Below are 26,680 nucleotides of genomic sequence, written 5' to 3'. Positions count from 1 at the left end.
TTTAAAGGAGAATAAAAATTATTTTTATTAATTTACAATATATTTACAAAACAATCATATGAAATCTGGCTGGGCTTGTATTTCTTTCAAGAGCACGATGTAAACAAACTTCTTGGTATTCCGTGGCCTTTCAAATAGGGGCCTTTGGTAAGTGCTATGATTAGGAATCAGGAGAAAGAACAAACCCAATAATTTTTAAGATCATTAAGAATTAAGGAAGGAAGGAATTAAGAATAATTCCTAGGTGAAAAGTTATGAAAGGCGATGATTAAATTCATTATTACTACATATGTAATATAGATCAGTGACAAACTCCTGTGATGTGGATCTCACAAAAAACAACCAGAAGATTATATATGCCCTGGGTGCAGGTTACAGCATTCTCAAGAGCTTTTTTAGCATTGTTTTTGAAAGAATAACAAATTCCCAATGTAAATGGTACTACATATTGCAAAGACAAAAACTTCACACTGCAGGAGGATCCAAAAAGGAATTGTTCTTGCATCTGTATCTTCCACAGGGGCATTTTAAAAATCCATATCCATATCTTGCTGGTAAGATGACACCTTAGATAATCAAATACTTAATTGTGTTGTTGTGAAACAAAAATGTGAATCCATAGATCACCTCCACTTTAGGTTTGGCAAGAATATGGGATTTCTTAGCAATAAACTTCTGAAATTCTGATCTCCATACAGCAGTTTAACTTTTTCAATTCAGCGTCAAATGAGAACTCAGGAGAAGGAATATTATTTTAAACAAGCAATTTTTTTTTTTGCAGCTGGTCTCTTGTATGTGTATTTACTGGGCCAAACTCAGCACTGCTTTGCACTTCAAACAACCCCCGTTAAATCAGTGGGATTGCCTTACTGGTCTTTTGGAGCCAGAATAGCTCCTTTTCTACTGTAAGCTATACATCTGACATAACATAAGAATACACAAAAGTAATCATTTTGCCATGTGGATCACTCCTTACTGCAACTTTAAAAACACGTTTTCCCTGGATCTGGTCTTTGGATACATAAGACATATTTATGAAATTTGTTCGCTCTATTTTAAAATCGCATAACTGCTTTAAATCTTTAGAGAATTCCTAAGGCTAAGTAATATCTTGTATCTTAGCTGTACATGTACTGAATTATTAAAATAATATGAATATTTTAAAAACTTTAGTTTTGTAGTAAATAATTTTTAAGGGCTACATTTTCAGAAGCAATTTCTAAGATTACACTCAATTTCAGAGTCAGATTTTTAAAATATTGTTTAATGCACAGAAGTCCAAACTGAGCATTTAGACATCTAACTACTTGAATTGCATGCACAAAAGCAGTTTGAGCATCACACCCATGTGCGTGTGTGTGTGTGTAAAACTGCAGTCTCCAGTGTAGAATCTAGCTTGAAGCCTGAATGAAAATATGGTCTTGAATATAAACAACCATGGATGCAATGCAACTAAAATTTAATAAAAACTCTTATTTTATAAATATCTTATACGAAAATAACAAAAGGCTCGAGAAAGTATTCAGGAATAAGGAATTTCTCATCCCAAAGAAATACCTAACTGCACTGCTTTCCCCAGTGATCAAGAAAAGTATACAGCTAAGGAAATGTGGTGGTGGAGGTGACGACGTGGGCATGAATCAGGCTGTGTTCTTAGGTCAGTACAATGGTTACTCATCAGAACATAAACTTAACAAATAAGGTGATTCAGTATTCCTTCTTATGAGACACACAAGCGCTAATCCACACACAGTAAAGTCATTTGTTTTCCCCATTGCTTTTCTCAATTAAGAATATTTTTCAGCCAGGAGCTTGTCATGGACTATGTGGCTTAAGTTGTAGTACTAGCAGTAAAAGGACCAGAAGGGAGAACCTGAGAGAACAGCATTTAGGGCAGCATGTGCTGAGTGAAAAAGCACTTACGAACTGAAAGGAAACTACATGGGCTAACTAAAAAAAATAAAAGGTGATGCGGGGTCAGAGATGTGGCTGACTACTTGGAATCATATGTTCCAAATAATGGCCCTGGCTCAGGACAGCATCCCTATGGCCCACCTTGATTACCATGCACATTGTAGGGAGAGTGGTCGCTTTGGATGAGCTATTACCAGCAGGAGAGTGAGTTTGTGTGTGTATGGGGGTGGGGAGGTGAGAAAACCTGGATTTGTGCTGGAAATGGCCCACCTTGATTATCATGCACATTGTAGGGAGAGTGGTCACTTTGGATAAGCTATTACCAGCAGGAGAGTGAGTTTGTGTGTGTATGGGGGTGGGGAGGTGAGAAAACCTGGATTTGTGCAGGAAATGGCCCACCTTGATTATCATACACATTGTGAAGAGAGTGGTCACTTTGGATGGGCTATTACCAGCAGGAGAGTGAGTTTGTGTGGGGGGGGGCGGAGGGTGAGAAAACCTGGATTTGTGCTGGAAATGGCCCAACTTGATGATCACTTTAGATAAGCTATTACCAGCAGGAGAGTGAGTTTGTGTGTGTATGGGGTTGGGGGGGTGGGAAAACCTGGATTTGTGCTGGAAATGGCCCACCTTGATTATCATGCACATTGTAGGGAGAATGGTCACTTTAGATAAGCTATTACCAGCAGGAGAGTGGGGTGGGAGGAGGTATTGTTTCATGGTCTCTCTGTGTATATAATGTCTTCTGCAGTATCCACGGTATGCATCCAATGAAGTGAGCTGTAGCTCACGAAAGCTCATGCTCAAATAAATTGGTTAGTCTCTAAGGTGCCACAAGTACTCCTTTTCTTTTTGCGAAGACAGACTAACACGGCTATTACTCTGAAACCTATTCAGGACCACATTTAAGCACAGGCTTAAATCCCACTGGAGTCAGTAAGACTTAAGCACATGCTTAAAGTTAGGCAACATTCCAGTGCTGTCTTGAATCAGGGCCAAGACACACGGCAACTTAAGGCACACAGGACCAACAGTAACCCTAGCAATATATTAGGGTGGTTGACAAGGTCTATTAAGTGCTGCATGAGCGACAGCATGATTGTCCTCAGTGCTGACAATAGGCCCTGAGCTCTGCGATCAAGCGAAGGAGAGAGAATCACCCCTATTTGTTCATCTCAGATGCCCTGCGGTTTGCCTCTCTGCCCCATTTCCTTTATTGTTCCACGTGGTCCATGTACAATCTCTGTATGTGCTAATTTCTTACCACTTTGGGTTACAGTGGTACAAGCAGTAACGTGCCCTCTTTTGCCTTCTCAGTTCAGGATGCTTTCCTCCTGTTCTTGTTCTATGGATTTTCCTGCATTGAATAGATATATTTCCTTGCAATTTTCCATGCACTAGCGTAGCTGTACTTCCGCTGCTTCCAAGACCATACCCTCTGAACAATATGGAATTTCAATTTCCTAAGTCTCTGAAGGGAGGATGAGTTTAGCATCATCAGTATTGTTTTCAATTTAAGCTTCAACGTTCTGCACACTATAAAATCCTTACTGAATTACAATCCAAAAGACCTAGTTTGGTTTAATTGATTGAAATTAACTAAAATAAATGAATGTTAAAATATCTGGAGCTGTTAACCACATAAATCAGACATCCTAAGTCTGGGAATGTGATTCTTTCCCTGAATCAACATTTCACAATTTCACCATGTGTTTAGTTGTCATTTTCAGATTAACTGAAACAGATATAAATTTCACTGTGGTTGAATACTACTTCATTATTTTCAAATTTCAGGGAGAGACTGTCAAAAGCACGAATGGGAGGTAGGAACTTAACTCCCATCCTCTTTCATTGGGAGCTTCTAAGGGGGCCTCTGAGGGTACGTGTACACAGCAAAGAAAAACCTGAAGCTGGCCCGTTCCAGGTGATTCGGACTCATGGGGTTCAGATTGCAGAGCTGTTTAACTGCTATGTAGCCTTCGGAGAGCCTCCCACCTTGAACGGTCCTGAGTCTGGGCTCCATCCTGAGTCCAGATGTCTACACAGAAGTGAAACAGCCTGCAGCATGAGCCCCACAAGCCCAGGTCAGCTGGCACGGGCCAGACACGGGTGTCTAGTTGCTGAATAGACATACTCTGGGAATTCGTACCAGCTCGGGCCTTGGCGACAAGATAGGCAGTGGAAATGCTTACTTTGTGAATCCTGCTGGGCCTTAGGCATGAGCTTGCTGAACAGCTTGGTGGTATCAGGACTTAAGGTGGATTTGCGCTTGAGCACCAACAGAAACGTCAGCACCCATGGAATTTAGGCACCTACTGGGTGGGGCAGCAGCTGACCACAAATTTAAGGATCTCAATTTTCAAGTTGGGCACATGCAATTAGTTATCTAAATGCTTTTGTGGATGTTGCCCTGAAAGTCTGTGGCAAGGCAGGGAATTGAATCCCGGTCTCTTGCTGCTGAACTAACCACTGACTCATCCTTCCTCTTTGGGAACCTAACTTCCTTTGCCCCTTTCAAAAAGCTCCCCTTTGATGTATAAAAATTGTTCCTTTTCTATCACTTCTGCATCTGGCTGGATTTACAATTTCAGAACTGAAAATCTGTACACACTACTGTTAAATCGACGGTATGGCTGAGAATCACTTTGTAATCTTATAGAACAAAATATTACCAATTTGTCTTTGTGACAGAACAATGAGTAGGTATAAAATTGCAACAGTCTCTATGCCAGTTTTTTTTAAGCTTTCTGCTTCTAAGATGAAAGCCTAATTTGATATTTTTGTAGTTATATAACAGTTCTAATATTTTGTGACATTTTGTATTGTGACACTATAGATGGAATTGTCATCGGACTGACACCCTTTACTGTTTATTCCTTAATTACAACTGTTAACAACACTGCAGAGAAGCGTGCTAATCTGCCATCACATATTTTGAAAACAACGTTATTGTTACAAACACCAACACCCACTCAACAGGATATTTCTAACATGGCAGTTTCTGTAAAAACTTATCAGTTTAATGGACATTTCAATAGAAAAAGTTTCATATAAACTTTGAACATGTAAAATCATTTTAAAGTGCAGCTAGGGGGAATTTTTTTTTGGGTGAATCTTTGAGTGATTTAAATTCAGCAAACTAAGAGCCTGATCTAGCAGAAAATAGCTTCTGCAGGTGTTGGCCCTTGCAAACTGTTCAGACTTCCTGTGGTCTCCAGCTGGAGAGGCTGCTCCCTATTTTGAGGGGCAATGAATTCCTCACTAACAGCCAGTCAGCACTGGATAATTAAATCCTATTCGATTAATTAAATTCACATAATGCTCTAGGTGCAAAATTCAGAAGGTGCACCTTCCTTATGGAGCAGTGTAAAGAGCTGTGACACTTATGCAGAGGTTGGTCATGGAGTAGAAGAAAGGTGCTGTTAGATCATACACCCATAACACAAAAATCAGATAAAGGGACAAGGTTACCCGCCCCCGCTCCAAACTTAATGGGGAGGTAGGGGAAAGACAAACCCCTAACAGCAAATAAGGGGGTGAGGGCTCATCATTCCTAATAGTTCCTGGTAATTAATTTGGTTAGCCTATAGCTGACTGGAGTGGTTTGTGTGGCCCCATTTCATAACTATGTACATGAATTCTTCTTGCCCTAGGGAAGTAGTAACCACCCTTTATTGAAATTGGTTTCTATTGATCCTCTTGACTCAAATCCCATTCTAGAGGAAACCCCCCCCCCCCCCAACGTCCACCATGCTTCCTTGCTATGGAAGAGTGAAAAAGCACAAAGACTTCTAAGTAATTTACTTGAAAAGATTTCTCTCCGAATTCGGCCTTTCAATATATACAAACATGAGGAAGCAATGGACGGTGACTCCCAGGCACACTAATTTATCAAGGGGTTAGCCTCAGACTGTAAGCTATCTGGGGCAGGGACTGTCTTTTTGTTCTGTATTTGTACAGCACCTAGCACAGTGGAGTCCTGTGACGAAGGCTCCTAGGCACTCAGAGAATACAAATAATTAACAATATGCAAGCAAAAAAACACCGGCTGGCCTTCCATGTTTGTAGGCAGAGGCTGAGAAACTGTCCTCAATCTGCGATAGAAAGCAAGCACCCCCCCCTTCTTATTCCAGTATCTGTGATCTTTGGGACGCTCAGTTGGGCTGACTTTCTGTCTGGTTCCTCCCCACCTCCCATGTCCTAATCCATAAATTGTGTCTCTGGCTTACATTAACAAAATGAAAGTGACACAAAGCAATAGCTTAAAACTACAAAGGAAACATGGTCAAAATATAATCCTAATGTTTGTTACTTCAATGTCTGTAAAATGAACTTCATGGCTGGATTCAACCCAAATTCGCATTGGCTTCTGCTTTCGCAAACCAGGCACAGAACCTAATATGGGAAGTCTGCAGCAGTGGTTAATGGAACAGAAATTGCAATTGCTTATGGGCAAGACCAACACAGCCCCTCGCCATCCTCCTCCCCCCTAAAAAAATCAGTGTCACTGACATGGTCAGGGAAAACAGGGGACATAAAGATTAAATATGTGCCCTCTCCACCCTTTACCACTGGGCTCCTATAGAGGATACCAGCCATAAACTAAAGCTTTCCCCTCAGCCTGATGTAAATTGCCTGCCTTTCCCAGAATAAATTCCCCCCATGGCCAAGGAGGTTCAAGAAAATAAAGGTAGATTCATATACAAGGTCCTTAAAAATACAAAAGTGAAGGATTATACATAACCTAAAATTCTTGTCATCTTAAAGAGGCTATTGTACTGGTGGGCTTCCATAGACCAGTGTCTAACTTCTGATCTTATAAAGTCACTTTCAAGAAGGACTATTCCTCCCACCAGGAGAAATGTTATTCTGTGCCTCCTCAAGCTGGCAGACTACAGTTTAGCTGAACTCTTCCACACAGATACAACTGGAAAAAAACCCATCAAACATGATTCATTTTCATATACATAAATTTAAATGGCAATTTAATGGCCTGACACACTGTTGTCCGTATAGCATTATTTTGCCCATTGAAGTCAAAGGTTTTCTCTTTATCTTTGTGCAGCTCCTTCTGGGTGACTTATGTTATACTTTGTAGATTTCTTTTTCTTAAAACCAACAGGCATTTGTGCTCTTCCTAAAAGAAACTGCTCCCACTTAGGAATAGATTCTTCTACTGATGCCCAATAGAGAGTCTAAGAAAGATATGATACAACAATAAGCAATTTAACTTTGCTTCACAATTTAATCTATCAATCAATTTTTCACAAAACACCACACACATACAATGTGTTATTAAAGCTTGCCTTACGTGTGAAGCAATTCAGAAAAGGCTGAACTATTTGGATACCAAAATTCCAACCCCTCACTTAAACAATGTAACAGAAGTTGGCAGGATTTCACCTTCTAGAGTAAAAAGAAAAGGAGTACTTGTGGCACCTTAGAGACTAACCAATTTATTTGAGCATAAGCTTTCGTGAGCTACAGCTCACTTCATCGGATGCATACTGTGGAAACAGCAGAAGACATTATATACACAGAGACCATGAAACAATACCTCCTCCCACTGTCCTGCTGGTAATAGCTTATCTAAAGTGATCACTCTCCTTACAATGAAAATCAAGTTGGGCCATTTCCAGCACAAATCCAGGTTTTCTCACCCTCCGCCCCCCCCCAAACTCACTCTCCTGCTGGTAATACCCCATCTAAAGTGACCACTCTCTTTACAATGTGTATGATAATCAAGGTGGGCCATTTCCTGGAAATGGCCCACCTTAATGACCCACCTTATCATACACATTGTAAAGAGAGTGGTCACTTTGGATGGGCTATTACCAGCAGGAGAGTGAGTTTGTGGGGGGGGGGGGGCTGGAGGGGGGTGAGAAAACCTGGATTTGTGCTGGAAATGGCCCAACTTGATGATCATTGTAAGGAGAGTGATCACTTTAGATAAGCTATTACCAGCAGGAGAGTGGGGTGGGAGGAGGTATTGTTTCATGGTCTCTGTGTATATAATGTCTTCTGCAGTTTCCACAATATGCATCCGATGAAGTGAGCTGTAGCTCACGAAAGCTTATGCTCAAATAAATTGGTTCGTCTCTAAGGTGCCACAAGTACTCCTTTTCTTTTTGCAAATACAGACTAGCACGGCTGTTACTCTGAAACCTTTTAGAGTAAGTTATGCAGTGATGGAATGTGCCCTCCTGTGGTGGATAATATATTAGAAAGGGAACTCATGATGATAGGATTCATGTTCATGGAATTGTAGTCATGTTTCTATAAAACAAACATTTTCTAGAGCCTAAATATTATTACAATCATAGTTTAGCAGTATTTAAGATAAAAATAAATTTGCTGTTTAATGCTATCAACAAACAAGTAGTGCATTAATTTGAGGATGGCTCAAAAATATTTGTGAGCTAAATTTTGCAATGAATAAATCCATGATAATGTAATTGGTTCCAGTACTTAGCTCAAGAAAGACAACTGCACAACCAGCTATCCTGTGGTCTAAGAAACAGAATGGTAGCCAGAAGTTCCTGATTTCTAACTACAGCTCTGACATGCACTTGTTCTAGGGTCTTGGGCAATGTTCCCTCTAATTTTTGACAGGCCGTGTGCGCAAAAAAATGTCTTCTGTGCAAATTTTTGATGAGCTGTGTGCGCAAAACATTTCTTCTGTGCAAATTGTGCTTCTGTGCAAATTTTTGTGCATGCAGTGTTTCACCATGTGCGTGGGGTTTAGGATCTGTGTGTGCACGCACACATGCACAGCTTAGAGGGAAGAGTGGTCTTGGGTAAGAGGTGTAACTTCTGGGTCTCAGTTTTTCCAACTGAAGAACAGAGATAAAATTCCCCATTTTCACAAGGGCATCCTGAGCAATATTTGTTAATGCTTATGGATGAAATCATACAATTGATACTACAGGCCACAAAAATACTTTAGTTAAGAGTTGGAGACACAGGTCCAGATTTAGCAAATAATGTGCTTAAACTTTAAGCATACTCTTAAATGCTTTGTTCAATAGGGACCTATATTTACCTGGAAATTGCTTTTTCAGCAAAACATTTGTACAGATTTTGAACACATATATTTAGGCTTTTTTAAAAAAGAAAAATCAATTTTTATTTACCTAAATACATATTTTAATGCACATATCAGATACATCATAAATTGCTTCTTTGGAAGTGCTGGACTATTGGGTAACTATTTTGGTTCATATGTGTAACTCATATACACAGTTTCTATACATCATTTAGAAAATATGTATTTACGCAATAGATCTTGTTTGAAATTTTATGTGCAACCACATGAATCTGTACTTGGACTGCTAAGTTAAGGCGGCATTATAATCAACTGTGAAAATCAGTGTTGATACACATATGTATTAAGGCCATGTGTTAAATATCCTTTGAAAGTTTTACTGGAAGGAATGTGGACAGTCAATTTTGTCAGGTTTCAGAGTAACAGCCGTGTTAGTCTGTATTCGCAAAAAGAAAAGGAGTACTTGTGGCACCTTAGACACTAACCAATTCATTTGAGCATAAACTTTCGTGAGCTACAGCTCACTTCATCGGATGCATACTGTGGAAAGTACAGAAGATGTTTTTATACACACAAACCATGAAAAAATGGGTGTTTTTCTCTCCCCCAACCCCACTCTCCTGCTGGTAATTGCTAGGATATAGATATTCAGGCCTGTCTGTAAAGGCCTATACTCTAAGAATTTAGGTGTATTCTTATGACTTGGCTAATTATAGAGGTATAAAAGAAAGAATCAAAATCACTATCTGCTGGTGTAAGGGCCTTCTCTTACTGTGACAGTCTGAGGCCCTGTTCTTAGGCTAAGGCCTTTGGCTAAGCAGCAGAGGCAGCCATAAGCTGGGAAGCGAACAGTCACATCCTCACATTCCAAACTAGTCATATTGAAATAAGGTGCTATTGGGCTGTTAGGCACTATCAGGACAGGATTGTATTCCTATCACCTCCAGAGAAAGGGAAGTGCCTAGAAAATGTAAAAGGAAACTTAGTTTGATAGCATCCTGTCTGGCAAGAACTCACTTATCAATAGCTGGGATGTGAAATCCTCATTTCTGTATTGTCTTGTCATTATAGTTCCCACTTTGCTATTGTTTGTCTGTATAATCTCTGTCTGGTTCTGTGATTGTTCCTGTCTGCTGTATAATTAATTTTGCTGGGTGTAAACTAATTAACGTGGTGGGATATAATTGGTTACATAATAAACTAATTAACGTGGTGGGATATAATTGGTTACATAATCATGTTATGATATGTTAGGACTGGTTAGTTAAATTTCAGGAAAATGATTGGTTAAGGTATAGCTAAGCAGAACTCAAGTTTTACTATATAATCTGTAGTCAATGAGGAAGTGGGTGGGGGAGATGGGAATGGGGGTAAGAAAATTGGAATCATGTTTTGCTAAAGGGGGAAAAGGGAACAGGGAATGGGAGTAAGGAAGTTGGAATCATGTTTGGCTAAGGGTAGGAATGGGAACAGGGACACAGGTGTAAGGCTCTGTGGTGTCAGAGCTGGGAAGAAGGATACTAAGGAAGGAAACTGGAATCATGCTTGCTGGAAGTTCACCCCAATAAACATCGAATTGTTTGCACCTTTGGACTTCGGGTATTGTTGCTCTCTGTTCATGCGAGAAGGACCAGGGAAGTAAGTGGGTGAAGGAATAAGCTCCCTAACAGTAATAGTTTATCTAAAGTGATCATTCTCCTTACAAATGTGTATGATAATCAAGGTGGGCCATTTCCAGCACAAATCCAGGTTTTCTCCCCACCCACGCAATTACAGACATGAAAGTTGCGATATTACAACAGAAAAACTTCAAAACCAGACTCCAGCAAGAGACTGCTGAATTGGAATTTGTGCTGGAAATGGCCCACCTTGATGATCATACACATTGTAAGGAGAATGATCACTTTAGATAAGCTATTACCAGCAGGAGAGTGGGGTGGGGGGAGAGAAAACCTTTTGTAGTGATAAACACCCATTTTTTCATGGTTTGTGTGTATAAAAACATCTTCTGAATTTTCCACAGTATGCATCCGATGAAGTGAGCTGTAGCTCACGAAAGCTTATGCTCAAATAAATTGGTTAGTCTCTAAGGTGCCACAAGTACTCCTTTTCTTTTAGACAATTTTGTATATGAAAGATATTTTTTCTTTCCTGCTATTTAGTGCCCTCTCCTTAAAAATATAAAAGATTAAATATGTGAAATTTTTCCTTGAAATCGTAACACCACTCTTCTGCATCTCACACAATTGGGTGGGAAGGATGAAGGCAAAAGTCAACACTGTTTCTATCAATAGTCACTATGAATTATCTGACTTTTGTCCATTTTATCCACATTGTAAAGGTATCTACACCCGATTTTTTTAAATCTGTACTGTTTTGTGTAATTGATACGAGATTTGTTCCGCAGAATTTACTATGCAATGGTATGTAATGCTTCATAGTGACTGAACCAGTACTGGAAATGTCAAAACTCTCTGGCATATGGGACTTCAGGCCTAATACAGACAGATGTTGCTAAAACAGAGCTGAGCTAGTACAGTCCATGAATAAGTGACAACTGTTTTAAATTATTAAGGACTAAAACTGTATTTGCGGCACACAAGCAGGCATTTATGACTTATGTAATCAGCATATCTCAGGGATAAATTTAGGCCTGGTCCTGCAAACACTTAGCTGTAGCACATGCATAGTCCTACTGAACTCCATGGAATTACGCCTGTGCACAAGTGTTTGCAGGATCATTCCCTTAGTATGACAGACTCAGCATAAATAGCTTTGTTCCATTTCTTCACTTTTAAGTAATTTGTCAGCTACCAGCATTAACTTTGTTTGCAAGTTGCAACTTAAAATATACTTTAAACTTTAATGCTATTTAACATTTCATTAATATAATCAACTCACTTTAAACAGCTTCATTTCCTGAGGAACTGTGTAGTATACAGTATCTAAATTTGAATTTTGCATCTGATTTTTATTTCGGTGGATGAGGGGAAGATAAGTCATATTTAGTGCCCAACAAATCCAAAAAAGTGAGTGCATCACATCCCTATTTATTTTAAAGTGATATGACCACTAAAATAGCATGCTGTCACATCTGTCACTGTAACAGAAATTTTTAAAGTATAGTTTGGTACAATTTTTTTCTTCTACTAAACACTCAGGACTTCAGGATATTAATTGAATGATGGCACTCACTATAATCAGGGCCCCATGTATTTCACCATGGCAGAGTTCACCCTTTTCTGCAGACTTGTGCTCCAGAACCTCAATTTTAATTTTAAAAAAAATTTGCTTTTGCTATTGTGGTTGGAAAGAAAATCTTGAAAATGTGAACTAACTGTGACTGCTACAGTGATATTTTCACATGTTCCCAACCACCCTTACACAATAGCTCTGACAGGTGTGAACTTCCCCATTCATCTTTATGGGCCGTTGACTCAAACATAAAAATGACAATCTGTGGTGTATTTAAAACTGGAAATGTAAAGACAAAGTAAGGTAAGTTGAATTTAATATCAAAAAACGCTATAGGGGCTGTTATGATCCTTAAATTATTCATTTTCATATTTAATTAAATAAAAAGCTCCAGTCAAAAAATATCTGAATCTGCTAGAGAATTTCCCCTAGGCTACAGCAGAATCTAAGGACCTTAGCCCAGAATTTAGGTTCAGCCAACTGCACAGTACACAGGCCCTTGGCTATACCAGTCAATTTCAAAATCAATTATTTTTACTTTACGAATATGCTTCAGAAAAAAAAGGGAACTATTTTGTACATAGCAAGTGAAAGGATGGAGTTTATTTCAGGACTTACTTCAAGCTTAACAATATCAGGATGTGGCTGTAGGTGTACTCTTGCTTGCAACCTCTTTTCTGCTGCTTCTATATCCTGTTTAAAATAACAGTTTGACAAGTTACAGGTGACATTAACAGGCAATATATATTTAATTGCCTTTTAAGTGAACTTATTTCTCCTAAGAAGCACTGGATTTGATATCCCTGGAATTGAAATCTTCTGTTTAGCCATAGATCCTGCAGCCTCTTATTTTTGACAATAACACTAATATATTGGAGGTTTTGCAGGAGCCTTTCTTGCATTTCCTGGCTGTAAGAATTATTTTCTTTGCCAGAAGTGTTCTGACAGACAGCACCTACTACATATTTAATCTCTCCATACACAAAGGTAATTTATAGTTAGACTATGTTCCTCATGACAATACAGAAAAAAAGGAGCGTGGTATTCGCTGTGCTGAGTAGATGAACTGAAGCATGTATTCTATCTACTGTAGCTTTAAAGTAACTAAGCAAATTTGTTCAAGATCTCATCTTCCCCAAGACAAAGATGACTTGCTAATATGCATGCATAACATGTGCACAAAAATGTAGAGATGCAGCAAGCTGTTCACCAGACATTCAAACTCGGATGAGAACACACCTCTCTTAGATTTCTTGTAAAATCTGCACATGGGCTTCCACTTGCCCAGTAGACATGTGTTGGGTTCACAGAGGCCTAGACTCAATTTGAAAAGACTCTTTTAAATTGTAACCCTTTCTTGCAGGCTTAGTTCCACAGCCAAGCACTGAAGAGACCGAGTGCAGGGCTTTCGGGCAGATGAAGAGATAGAAAGGGGCATGGGAGATGGGTGTGAAGGAGCCAAAGCAGAACGGGGGGTGGGGAGGGAAGCATAGCAGATGGCAGAGTTGGGAGCAGAAAGCAGGTGTGAAGAGTACAACATAAAAAATAAATGAGTGAGGAAATTCCCCAAAGGGACTTCCCAAAGATATACTACTCAGAACAGTGAGATTCTGAAGGAGCAGGTCTACAGGAGAACCCAAACACAATTACTCATATTGAGTAGTAGTCAATTGCAGAATCTGGCCTAAAATTAGTGTAGAGCATGATTAAAAGAAACTAATAGTTCTTAGCAGAAAGTTCTAAGCTAAAATCAAGTTACAATGTTCATCTTTATTTAAAATGAATGAAAATGTATTAATATTTGGACTGGTTTTATAGCATATTTATAGTGATTTAACTGTATGCAGATAGAAGAGAATAAGATTGAAAATATCATCCAAGCAGTTTTTTGTTTGGTCTTTCTACAGTTTTATCAGTGAACCTAGTGCTTGTTTGAGGTGGCTAACTGATCTCTGTGGAAGGATCGTATAAGGTGCTACGCTACTTAAATCCTGGGATTGATAGGTGGAGCACATCACAGTAACGGAAGGCTGCCTTTTCGCATTAAGGAGAGGTCACAGGACCAGAATTAAGTACAATGGACAAAAAACAAACAGGATTAGGGGTGCAGATCATAAGGTCGAAATGAGGGAATGAGAAAGGGACATGGAACAAATGACACAGGGGCGCCATTTCAGATTTTGGTGGGGGAGGAGGGGACTTTAACTGTGGTTCCAGGGGCTACTCAGGCATCTAAAAACTCTAGGTTTGTTTTTTTTTGCAGATAATAATTTAGAAATTAGCTGATAGGAGCACTGTATCTAATTTCTACATAAAAAAAGAGGATTAAATAAATATTAGACCCACTCAGCTCTAATACTAACATGTTCTCATATCTTGTGTCAAGTCACTTCTTAAGGGACACTGGTTAGGTTTAAAACTGTAATGTATATTCTTTGTTACTAACTCTTGAATACAACTGAAACAATTGTAGAAAAATCCAGATTACTTTCTATCACTTTTTTGCAGTTCATCAAGCTTGGAATAGATCATTTAACTTGGGAAACATCCTACTAGGGCAAGGCCCCGAGAGTTTAGAATACATCTGCCGGGGCTCTAGGGGTGTTACCTCACTACTACTAATAGACTAGAAAGGGACTTCAAACAGGAGTGAAACTGACACTTTTCAGTCACTTTCATAGTATTGCCAACCCCAAATGTTCAAAAATCATGAATCAGGCTCACCAAAAATCAAGAGATTATGTAAAAATGACAGCTTTGGGGTTCTTTTTATTTGCCTTTTGGTTTTTGAGCCTTTAGGGTGTATTGGGGTCACATATTTAAGTTTTCTCCATAGCCATAAGGGCTAGAAACTTCATTTTTCTTTCAGAATGAAGGCTGAAATCATCATATATCCACTTGACTCCAGGAGCTGGGACTTTAAGGAAAGTAATTAGCATGAGACTCATGACAAAATCATGAGATTTGGCAACACTGCTTTTACTTCTGTTTAAGGGCTAGTTACTTTCCAGAAGGCTCTTAAACGCAACACTACAGTGATTGAGTTGCAGTTCTCACAGGAGACTATTTAAAACCAAACAGCAAGAGAAGTCTATATTTTAAAGTTGAGAAAAAAAACCTGACACTTCTGAGGTATATCAGGGCCACTGCAGGCAGGAAAGGAAAATAAACAGGCACCGGAGCTCTGGGCAGCTCTTCCTCTAGAAAGAAAGTTGGAGAGTCAAATCTTCTCGTCCTTAATCTAGTAAAACTTCTATTGTCAGCAGTGCCTTCACTCACATATATCAATATGTGCTTAATAACTATACATTTCATACTTAAATATCTGAGCCATCTTATCCAGGGCTACACATTTCATACACATTGGCTCAGGAACTATATTTTCTGGCATGTTCTGAACAGTGCTGAGCACCACAGATAATGCCCAGTGAATAATACAAATCATGACAGTAATTGTCAACTTTATGGACTCTGTGGATGCAATTTCTGTTTTGTTCTGGAATTGGCCTGGATACAGTTGAAACCATAAGAATTGGAGGCATAAACACATCCGATACTTATACAACACTTTCCGATTCCTTCCTTTTCTGGAACTCAGAACAAAAAATGACGAAACAGAGTGGTTTTTAGTTAAAATGTAAAATTGCATAGCAGCCATGGCTTGACAACACTACAAAGTCAAGTTCTCTGTGTATGCACAGGTATACCATTAACAGCACCAGGCAAGCTCCCCCACACTTCACCAACATGCCTTTGCCATGGCCTGGAGCAATTACCTGTCATGGCAAAAAGGTGGATCAGTCTCCATTCAGTCCTGTCTATTTGGGTTTTTATGCACCACAGTCCCCTCAGAGCATTTTACTCCCCCTATGACTTCTTCCTACAAGTATTTACACAGGAAGGCGCAAAACAGACCAAGATCACTATCTCTGTGGCTACTTAATTTTGATACAGGAATGTTTATGTAGGAAATAAATTACTTTCAGCCAAGGGAAAACAGCTGTTGTACACATTTTAGTAGAAAAGGTCACATTGGCATGGCCTAGATATCAGATGTGTCTTTTTGTTGCTCCACTCCGGTTTGTATATTTGTAGTCTATTGTAATTCAGAAAACTGATTTAATGACAGACAGTGAAAGAAATTTTTGCTGGAAGGTGCAATACGCCTTGGAAAAAAACTGAGGCCACTGAAAAATTAGATGGCACCTTTGCATGTAGCTGGTGGCTAGAAGGTGCCTGTTGTGGCATTTTTATTTTTTAAAAGTCTGGTGTTGGGAATTTACATTTTCTAATTCTCTCCAATTTATCTGAAGTCAGCAGCGTAAACACCTTTGACAAGTAAAACAGAATCTAGGATACTACAATATTAAGCACGAGTCTATCCCATAACCCCGTTTAAAATGGCCAGGACTACAAGAAAAACAGTTCAAGTCCCTTCCCAGAGGTAAAAATGGAAATTCTGATGCATACATCACTATTATGGGGCCAAATTCAGATGTCATTTACACTCGTATAATCCAGACTTACACCACCATATATGAGATCAGAATTTGGCCCAAATTTTATGCTAAAATGCTCGCTCTGTTACATCACACATCCTAAACTTTATACTTTATGGTCTATACTAAATATCACAGTAATACATTAAGATTTATGAATAACAAGGAAGAGAACAGAAAATACTACATACATGGGCAACTGGAGGGATCACTTGATGATTCCCTGTTTTATTCTTTCCCTCTGGGGCACCTGGAATTGGCCACTGTCGGAAGAGAAAAGGAGTACTTGTGGCACCTTAGAGACTAACCAATTTATTTGAGCATGAGCTTTCCTGAGCTACAGCTCACTTCATCGGATGCATACCGTGGAAACTGCAGCAGACATTATATACACACAGAGATCATGAAACAATACCTCCTCCCACCCCACTGTCCTGCTGGTAATAACTTATCTAAAGTGATCATCAAGTTGGGCCATTTCCAGCACAAATCCAGGTTTTCTCACCCTCCGCCCCCCCCCCCCCCACAAACTCATTCTCCTGCTGGTAATAGCTCATCCAAAGTGACAACTCTCTTCACAATGTGCATGGTAATCAAGGTGGGCCATGTCCAGCACAAATCCAGGCTCTCACCCCGCCCCTTTTTTTTTTCCCCAGGGACACACACACACACACACACACACACAAACTCACTCTCCTGCTGGCAATAGCTCATCCAAACTGACCACTCTCCAAGTTTAAATCCAAGTTAAACCAGAACGTCGCGGGGGGGGGGAAAAACAAGGGGAAATAGGTTTGAATAGAGACTGGGAGTGGCTAAGTCATTATGCAAGGTAGCCTAAGTTAATTGTATCCAATTTGCAAATGAATTCCAATTCAGTAGTCTCTCGCTGGAGTCTGGATTTGAAGTTTTTCTGTTGTAATATCGCAACTTTCATGTCTGTAATTGCGTGACCAGAGAGATTGAAGTGTTCTCCGACTGGTTTATGAATGTTATAATTCTTGACATCTGATTTGTGTCCATTTATTCTTTTACGTAGAGACTGTCCAGTTTGACCAATGTAAATGGCAGAGGGGAATTGCTGGCACATGATGGCATATATCACATTGGTGGATGTGCAGGTGAACGAGCCTCTGATAGTGTGGCTGATGTTATTAGGCCCTGTGATGGTGTCCCCTGAATAGATATGTGGGCACAGTTGGCAACGGGCTTTGTTGCAAGGATAAGTTCCTGGGTTAGTGGTTCTGTTGTGTGGTATGTGGTTGCTGGTGAATATTTGCTTCAGGTTGGGGGGCTGTCTGTAGGCAAGGACTGGCCTGTCTCCCAAGATTTGTGAGAGTGTTGGGTCATCCTTCAGGATAGGTTGTAGATCCTTAATAATGCATTGGAGGGGTTTTAGTTGGGGGCTGAAGGTGACGGCTAGTGGCGTTCTGTTATTTTCTTTGTTAGGCCTGTCCTGTAGTAGGTGACTTCTGGGAACTCTTCTGGCTCTATCAATCTGTTTCTTCACTTCCGCAGGTGGGTATTGTAGTTGTAAGAAAGCTTGACAGAGATCTTGTAGGTGTTTGTCTCTGTCTGAGGAGTTGGAGCAAATGCGGTTGTATCGCAGAGCTTGGCTGTAGACTATGGATCGTGTGGTGTGGTCAGGGTGAAAGCTGGAGGCATGTAGGTAGGAATAGCGGTCAGTAGGTTTCCGGTATAGGGTGGTGTTTATGTGACCATTGTTTATTAGCACTGTAGTGTCCAGGAAGTGGATCTCTTGTGTGGACTGGACCAGGCTGAGGTTGATGGTGGGATGGAAGTTGTTGAAATCATGGTGGAATTCCTCAAGGGCTTCTTTTCCATGGGTCCAGATGATGAAGATGTCATCAATATAGCTCAAGTAGAGTAGGGGCTTTAGGGGACGAGAGCTGAGGAAGCGTTGTTCTAAATCAGCCATAAAAATGTTGGCATACTGTGGGGCCATGCGGGTACCCACAGCAGTGCCGCTGATCTGAAGGTATACATTGTCCCCAAATGTAAAATAGTTATGGGTAAGGACAAAGTCACAAAGTTCAGCCACCAGGTTAGCCGTGACATTATCGGGGATAGTGTTCTTGACGGCTTGTAGTCCATCTTTGTGTGGAATGTTGGTGTAGAGGGCTTCTACATCCATAGTGGCCAGGATGGTATTATCAGGAAGATCACCGATGGATTGAAGTTTCCTCAGGAAGTCAGTGGTGTCTCGAAGGTAGCTGGGAGTGCTGATAGCGTAGGGCCTGAGGAGGGAGTCTACATAGCCAGACAATCCTGCTGTCAGGGTGCCAATGCCTGAGATGATGGGGCACCCAGGATTTCCAGGTTTATGGATCTTGGGTAGTAGATAGAATATCCCAGGTCGGGATTCCAGGGATGTGTCTGTGCGGGTTTGATCTTGTGCTTTTTCAGGAAGTTTCTTGAGCAAATGCTAAAGCAATTACAGACTCCAGCGAGAAACTGCTGAATTGGAATTCATTTGCAAATTGGATACTATTAATTTAGGCTTAAATAGAGACTGGGAGTGGCTAAGTCATTATGCAAGGTAGCCTATTTCCCCTTGTTTTTTCCTACCCCCCCCCCCCCCCCGACGTTCTGGTTAAACTTGGATTTAAACTTGGAGAGTGGTCAGTTTGGATGAGCTATTGCCAGCAGGAGAGTGAGTTTGTGTGTGTGTGTGTGTTCCCGGGAAAAAAAAAAGGGTGTGTGTGAGAAAGCCTGGATTTGTGCTGGACATGGCCCACCTTGATTATCATGCACATTGTAGGGAGAGTGGTCACTTTGGATGAGCTATTACCAGCAGGAGAATGAGTTTGTGTGGGGGGTGTGGAGGGTTAGAAAACCTGGATTTGTGCTGGAAATGGCCCAACTTGATGATCACTTTAGATAAGCTATTACCAGCAGGACAGTGGGGTGGGAGGAGGTATTGTTTCATGATCTCTGTGTGTATCATGTCTGCTGCAGTTTCCACGGTATGCATCCGATGAAGTGAGCTGTAGCTCAGGAAAGCTCATGCTCAAATAAATTGGTTAGTCTCTAAGGTGCCACAAGTACTCCTTTTCTTTTTGCTAATACAGACTAACACGGCTTGTTACTCTGAAACCTGTCGGAAGAGAGGATACTGGGCTAGACGGACCTTTCGTCTGACCCAGTATAGCTGTTCTTATGTACATATGTGCAAGGTGGCCAAGTTAACAGTGCAGTAGTACTACTAAGTGTCTTCAGAGCTATCTCAGCACTTATTAAATACAGCACCTAAGCAAGGTGTTTAATCCAAGGCCTGAATGAACATTCTTAAACCTGACAACGCCTCCTTTAAACATGTTCGGGGGAAACATACTCTAACACAATTGTATAAAAATGCTGAATTAAATCTTTAAAATCCATTTTCTTCACATTTCATTTTTCCCCTCTTACTCAATAAGGATTATAAAGCAAGCTAAGTTTGAAGTTTCTAGCTTCAGCCATTTTTGAGCTATGTGAGCATAAAATTTCAATTGGCAGAAAGGGAAAGCGTAAGGGTTTTTTTTTTTTATGTTCACATAAAACTGAATTAATTTTATTTGCATTTCTGTTTTTTCTAAGTTTAAGCAAAAATCAACACCTCATCATGTCCGTGTATTTTTGAGTAGGCCAAATCAACAACTCCCCACATGGTAACTGTGAAATGTACAGTGCCTGGTATCAGGAACAATATTCTGAAGCTGGCACATAAATATGAACCGTTTTTTCAAGGCTCTAATATATTATTCTGCATGGATCTCTTTCCTGTTTTATTTTGTTATCAGAAAGCATCTGCAGTACTGCATGTCTGTTAAAGCTAGTATAAAATTAATATATCTAGACTTATTTATGCTGCTTTATCCTGCCAGACTATTTGTTTTGATGGTCATACATATGTTTTTATTTCTTCTATGAACACTAATGTTTTTGACACTTGAAAGAAATCATTTTGAGGAATATGATAGTAGATGGCAAATATCCTGCATAACTTCAAGACTACATATTTTTGCTATAGGTTTACATTAAATATCAATAACATTTACTATCATAATGAGCTTGTTTCAGTATGCACAAATGTAATCTGCATTTATTATGCTTGTCAACAAATAAGTGCTAATTTGAACCTTGTTTATAAAAACACATATGGAGAAGAATTATGGGGGAAATATAATGGGGGAAATTTGCCACCTCTGTACAAAGTCTGGGTATTCAGGCTCTAGATGAGTGACACACAGAGGGCTTGGGGAGGCCAAATCTACACATCAGCTGTTTCAGACCAAGGCTGGAATAGCAGCCACACCCATTCCAGAGGGTTTTGGCGTCACTGGACCCACAATCCCACCCCTATCCTATCCCCAATGTGACCTTATATGGGACCAGTGTGGAGATCCTGTCTTTAGCACATATCAGGTACACAGGCACCTTTGACTGGCAATTCTGCCTGTAGTCTCCAGTTGTGCAGCCTCTGTTTGGGACTTAAGTAGGCTGGAGGGCCTTGCAACACAGTTGAGTTTCATTCAAACTGCAGATGTGTCAAGTCTTGCCCCAGCACACACAGCTTGGCCAGAAATTTTTTCACAAAGATGAATCTTTTCACTTTCTAGAATGAAAAATTTGAGTTCTTGTCCCAATGGACACAGGAGGACATTCTGGCTGTACACGAAATAAAAATATGATTTTATTTTGTACAGCATCTTTCATACAAATGAGAGTCCAAAACACTGTGCCATATTAGACAGTAGAATTAAATAATAAGCAACAGCAAAGAGAGAGGGCATGTGCACGGAGGAAATAACCTACTTTTAAGTGATGTTCTATGAAGATATTCTTAGTAACAGACCCCCACTTTACAACGTGCTCTTGTGTTAGAGGGCAAGGGGAGACCTCTTCAGGTTCAAAATTCTAAGCTGTTGGTTCCAGCAGGGCGTATCACATGTCAGTCCCTGCAACCAAAATAAGAGCTTTCTATTGACCTAATTACCAGTTCCCCTTGAGGAAGAAGCCGAGATATATGCAGAATTTAAAAGTATACAGGAAGGTTACAGAACCCCTAACTCTGAAAAGTGCAGAATGGATGAGTAGGTGATCTGTCATAACATGTTCTAATCAAAGCAATTAAAGGGAAGTAATTTTCCCTTCTCCATAGAGGTGACAGATCCCCACCCTTGGAGACTAAAATGTTCCAGGGATGTCTTTATAAAACAAAGACACAATGTCACTGAACAAGATACTGCAACATCCAGTAGAAAAACAAGGTGAATATACCTTGAACAATAACAGTAAATATGTGTGTGCTGGACAAAGGTGATTTTAATAGGTTTTATACTCTTTTTCATTAAAAAAAGGAGGAAATGAAAAGATTTCTTTTGAACAACCCCCCCCAAAATCAGACATCTCAAAAATAAAAAGCTGCTAACTGGGAAAAGGTTCTGGTCATCCAGAGGTACTGACTTTCTCATTTCCCTGGGGAGTGCTCGATCCCTGCTCTGCCCCAGGCCCCGCCCTCACTCCACCCCTTCTTCCAAAACCCAACCCAACTCCAATCCACCTCGCCCCGCCTCTTCCCGCCCCCTCCCCTGAGTGCGCCCCACCCTCGCTCCGCCTCTTCCTGACTCCGCCACACCGCCTCCTGCTGAACAGCTGATCACCAGTGGGCGGGAAGCACTGGGGGGGAGGGGAAGAGGGAGGAGCTTATCAGCAGGGCTGCTGAGCACCCACTTTTTTTTTTTCTCTGGGGGTCAGCGCCTATTGGTCTTTCAATCAAATTTTAACTCCGGACTTGAGATTGCATCTAAGCAACAGTTTTTCATGAGTATTTGGAGAAATGTGGATTTGATGGGCAATCTCCTGGATGGATACAGAACAAAGATGGCAGAGGAAAAGTCTGCTCTTGTTTCAAATGGGGCTTAGCATGATCTTAGAATTGTAAGCCTGTCTGCAAAGAAAGATTCAGTAATCAGCCTTTTAGAATCAGTTTACTTGGGATAGGTCTACACAGCAATAAAACACCCTGTCAACTGACTTGGGCTCACAGGGCTCAGGCTGCAGGACTATAAAATTGCAGTATAGCTATTCAGGCTCAGGCTGGAACCCATCAGGCTCTCATGAGAAGGGTGTGTGAAACAGTTAGTGAGGTCCCAGGTTACAAAGACTTCTTATTTAATACATTTTGCACAAGTTCCAGAATCAGGACCCTAATATTATAAAATTAACCTGAAAAACTAAGACACAAATGTTTTTAGCCTGTAATCTATGTAAAACTGCATTTCACAATGTGCCACTTGACAGTCACAGAAACTTACACTTAAAAGTGCTGCATTTCTTTTATAAGCTGCATCAGCTGCTTGTGTTTGCGACATCTTTTCAGTCTTTTTGTCTCCTAGATGATTCTCCATCTGCTGTAGCAATACCGATCTCTGAGAGAGTCTACAAAGGAAAATATTTTAATAAGTGGGCAGAACACTTTGCACAGTAGCTAGAAAATAATAACCTTTTACCTTAACCAATTCTTTTGAAATTATAGGCCTAATTATGCCTGTTTCAGTGTGGGTGTGCTGAGGGAGGAAGAAAGTACAGGCAGACCCTTCCCGCTGTGTTCCCATGCAGTGAGGCAGACATAATGCTGCAATCAGCAGTGCTCATACATGAAGGGGGCTCACAAGCACTGAGTATCTCAGATGATGTGTGGCAGGAGGGGTTGAGGTAGTATAGGCACAGCACCACCCCTGCAAGTGCTCAGAAGCCAACACTGAGAGGAGAATGAGTAATATGTTTTCTGCAAGAAACGTAGCAAGAGTCAAAGAGCTCCCTGTAGAGTCCCCAGAGACCATTATACTTCTTGCCATATGCACTCATATTCCCTCCAGATACCTCCACTCAGGTGGTACTTGTGAGCCATCCTTACATGAGCCTTAGATTTTCAGATGTCTCATTTTAAACTAACCTATAAAACTCAACCTTACCCACAAGTGCTAATCTAGATAGACTCTGTTGTCACATAAGTTAGTAAATGATGGATGTGGTATAAGATGCACGTGATCATAAAATTTTGTTTGTACTGCAGCCAGAGTACCCCACCATTCTGCGAACAGCTGAACGGAATTCACTCAATGTAGCTGCATTTACTTACACTAGACGTGAACGTGACCCATGATTTTCAGAACAATTATTCTTTGTCAGTTTTCCCAGTCTGCAGCAACAGTACTCATCCAATGAAGTGAGCTGTAGCTCACGAAAGCTTATGCTCAAATAAATTGGTTAGTCTCTAAGGTGCCACAAGTACTCCTCACCTTAACTGATCACTCTTGTTATAGTGTGTATGGTAATACCCATTGTTTCATGTACTCTGTGTGTATATATATATATCTTCCTACTGTATTTTCTACTGCATGCATCCGATGAAGTGGGTTTTAGCCCACAAAAGCTTATGCTCAAATAAATGTGTTAGTCTCTAAGGTGCCACAAGTACTCCTGTTCTTTTCACTTTACAAGCTGAGTTAACCGTGAACTGAAGATGTATTGATATTTTAGAAATCAAAATGTGAAGAAAATACTATATTGAACTGAAACCACAAGTTGAGTTTTGGATGGCAGAACTCAAGCTACTTGAGTTGGAATTTAGTCAGGATACTGAGGTTAAAGGTCAGGTCCCCAGTTCTGCAGCTCATCTGGAAGACAACAGCATTGGCAGCACTGATCTCCCTTGTGGCAGACTGGGATACTGATTCAGTAGTTTTCAAAGGAAGAGTGCCCCCTATCGAACCACCAACCCCTTGTTTCAGCACTTAAATATTCTGTGGAGGTCTCCCATCCACATACTCATCAGCCAGTCCTGCATAGTTTGAGAGCTTTGGGAAGATCATAGCACAAGTTGCTACAACACAGGCCACAATCCTGAAACAAGTACTTACATCTTGTCATGTCTTCTAGCAAGCTGAACTTCTTGTGCTAAGTAGGATGCCATCTTTGATTACTTAACTAACTGCCAACTTTACTCTATTAAAGAAAACAAAGGAAAGTTAAAATTATTCCTCCAAAGATATACATGAATACTTATCTTTTAAGTATTTAAGAATGTTGCATATTAGACAGACCTAGTTACATGCAGGGCAGCTTCCTACCTGACTAAGCAACTTTTTTTTTTAAAAAAAGTGAAATTGGAGCTGTGTACAACACTATATAGATAATAGCACTACTGGATACTTTACTTGTTCAAAACACTGTATATACACATTACTAACTCGTGCTTACATCTCCTCTTGAATCTCATTAAACCCATTTTACCTACTAGAGAATGGCGGCACAAAGGCTTGATTTTCAGCTATGCAAGCTGAATGTGCATTTACGTGCCTCTACTATAGTAAAATGCTCATGCAAACTATGCATATACAAAGACTATTTAGATTAAGACCATGAGAAAAATACTAGTTTAGAGACACTGGAAAAAAGATGCATCCCTATTTAAACATATAGATAATTTAAAACAGTCGAATTATGGTAATTCATTTTATATACATGTAATTTACTATGTTATATAAAAATGGAGTGAAACCAGCACAGTCCCTCTGCTGTATAAATCAGAGGATGAAGAATTACACAAATGGTAGAATCTAAATCTAATTGTGGGGGTTATAATGAAACACCAAAAAACAATGTCCATATTGTCTGCTCTGCATGGAGCTTAAAGCTTTTCCCCCCAAAGACTAAGGTCTATCCTATTCTGTGGTCAGTTGTTTACCAAGCTCCACCTCAAAAGAGTCTGCATTACTCTAAAGTGCTTTGGGATCCAGCAGAATGAAAGTCACTAGGTATTCATAAAACGATGAACACAACTGTGTGCAGCAGATATCTGGGGGAATAAAAATATCAAGGGTCTGAATCAGCTAGAGCAATCCCACCCCACCCTCTAAATTTGCACGCACACAATATACTGCCAATTATCCGGATAGCATGGGCAAAGCGGATGTTATTCAGACAACTCGGGGGAAGAGAGCCTTTCAGCAGCGACACCGCCACGGGCTTGTCCTCCACCTCACAAGCCTGGCCAGAGCGTGTGTGTGTGTCCACTGCTCTGTTCAGGCCTCTGTATTATCGACCCCCCCTAACGTGAGCTCACAGGTGACAAGGAAAGGATTCAGATAATGGGGAAAACGGGACTCACCCCCACAGACAAATATTTTACCATGGGGGGTGGGGCGGACGGACAGGGAGCTGTTGCCTCCCACAGGGCAAGCCTGAAGCAGCGGCAGAATTGGCCGGACTGGAGCTGCCCCCCAGGCAAGTCACACTGTGGCTCTGCCTTTTGCAATGACTCCTGATGGACACCAAGGGCATCCTCCTTGAAGGTCCTCAGTGGATGCGGCGGGGGGAGGAGAACGGGCCAAATCACACTCTTCCCCCCCCCCCCAGTAATAAACGTGAGGTACTGGCGGTGCTGGGGGGGGGCACCTGCTGGCTGGGCCCAGCGCTGTCCTTGCCAACGGCCATAAACCTGGTGCCAGAGCCCCGGGCTCCTCCCCGCCCAGGCACTGGAAGCCCCCAGCAGTGCTCTGCCCGCACGGGAAAACAGAGCCCCCCCCCCTCAGGCCCAGCACCCCCATAGGGGACATCGATGGCGGGGGGGGGGAGGGGAGGTGACACGTCGAGCGCCTCAAGGCCCAGTGGGCGGGAAAGGCGCGAGGGCGGCGCTCGCGCCCGATCAGCCGCCGGGGGGCGGGGCACGCGCACGAGCAGGGGCGAGCCCCTGGGCTTCGGCACCTGAGGCTTCGCCATCCTCCTCTGCGGCTCGACCACTGCGTGCGGGAGGAGGGGGCCCACGGGACGTACCACTCCGCGCAGGGCCGAGCGTGCCGCCCAGCAGCGCCCCCTTCGGCTCGTCCGAGCCCTGCGGCCCACTGTCCACTTACCGTCACGCGGCCGGCGCGGCACCATGGAGACGGCAGGAAAGGAGGGGGCGCCGCTCCCTGCCATTGGTCCCTCCACCTCGGTGGGCGGGCTCAGGACCTGGGCC

At 41.3% G+C, this 26,680-nt stretch overlaps 1 protein-coding gene across 5 annotated transcripts; it reads right to left on the bottom strand.

Moving 5' to 3' along the window:
- CEP15 (centrosomal protein 15) lies at positions 1 to 26,680 on the bottom strand. 5 transcript variants are annotated; one of them, XM_073350974.1, is made up of 5 exons: positions 26,577 to 26,680; positions 24,582 to 24,666; positions 22,974 to 23,097; positions 12,773 to 12,847; positions 1 to 7,109 (listed from the first exon to the last, which is right to left on the bottom strand). In XM_073350974.1, the coding sequence occupies exons 2-5, from the start codon at positions 24,632 to 24,634 to the stop codon at positions 6,966 to 6,968; spliced, it is 396 nt and encodes a 131-aa protein (XP_073207075.1). In that variant the 5' UTR covers positions 24,635 to 24,666; positions 26,577 to 26,680; the 3' UTR covers positions 1 to 6,965. The 5 variants fall into 5 exon arrangements, with proteins under 5 accessions (XP_073207075.1, XP_073207074.1, XP_073207073.1 ...); XM_073350973.1 differs by having other exon boundaries at positions 26,497 to 26,582; XM_073350972.1 differs by lacking the exon at positions 26,577 to 26,680 and adding an exon at positions 26,428 to 26,570.

This window comes from Lepidochelys kempii, chromosome 7 (genome assembly GCF_965140285.1).
Source record: "Lepidochelys kempii isolate rLepKem1 chromosome 7, rLepKem1.hap1, whole genome shotgun sequence".
Classification (NCBI taxonomy): Eukaryota; Metazoa; Chordata; order Testudines; family Cheloniidae; genus Lepidochelys; species Lepidochelys kempii.
Note: the sequence above shows the minus strand (reverse complement) of the source record. Positions and strands in the feature narration are given on the sequence as shown.

Coding starts and splice junctions, on each gene's coding strand:
- CEP15 (XM_073350974.1), bottom strand. CDS start 24,634: ATGGCATCCTACTTAGCACAAGAAGTTCAGCTTGCTAGAAGACATGAC. Junction 23,098..24,581: donor GCTAGAAGACATGACAAGAT/GTAAGTACTTGT, acceptor TTTCCTTTGTAG/ACTCTCTCAGAGATCGGTAT. Junction 7,110..12,772: donor CTGATATTGTTAAGCTTGAA/GTAAGTCCTGAA, acceptor TATCTTTCTTAG/ACTCTCTATTGGGCATCAGT.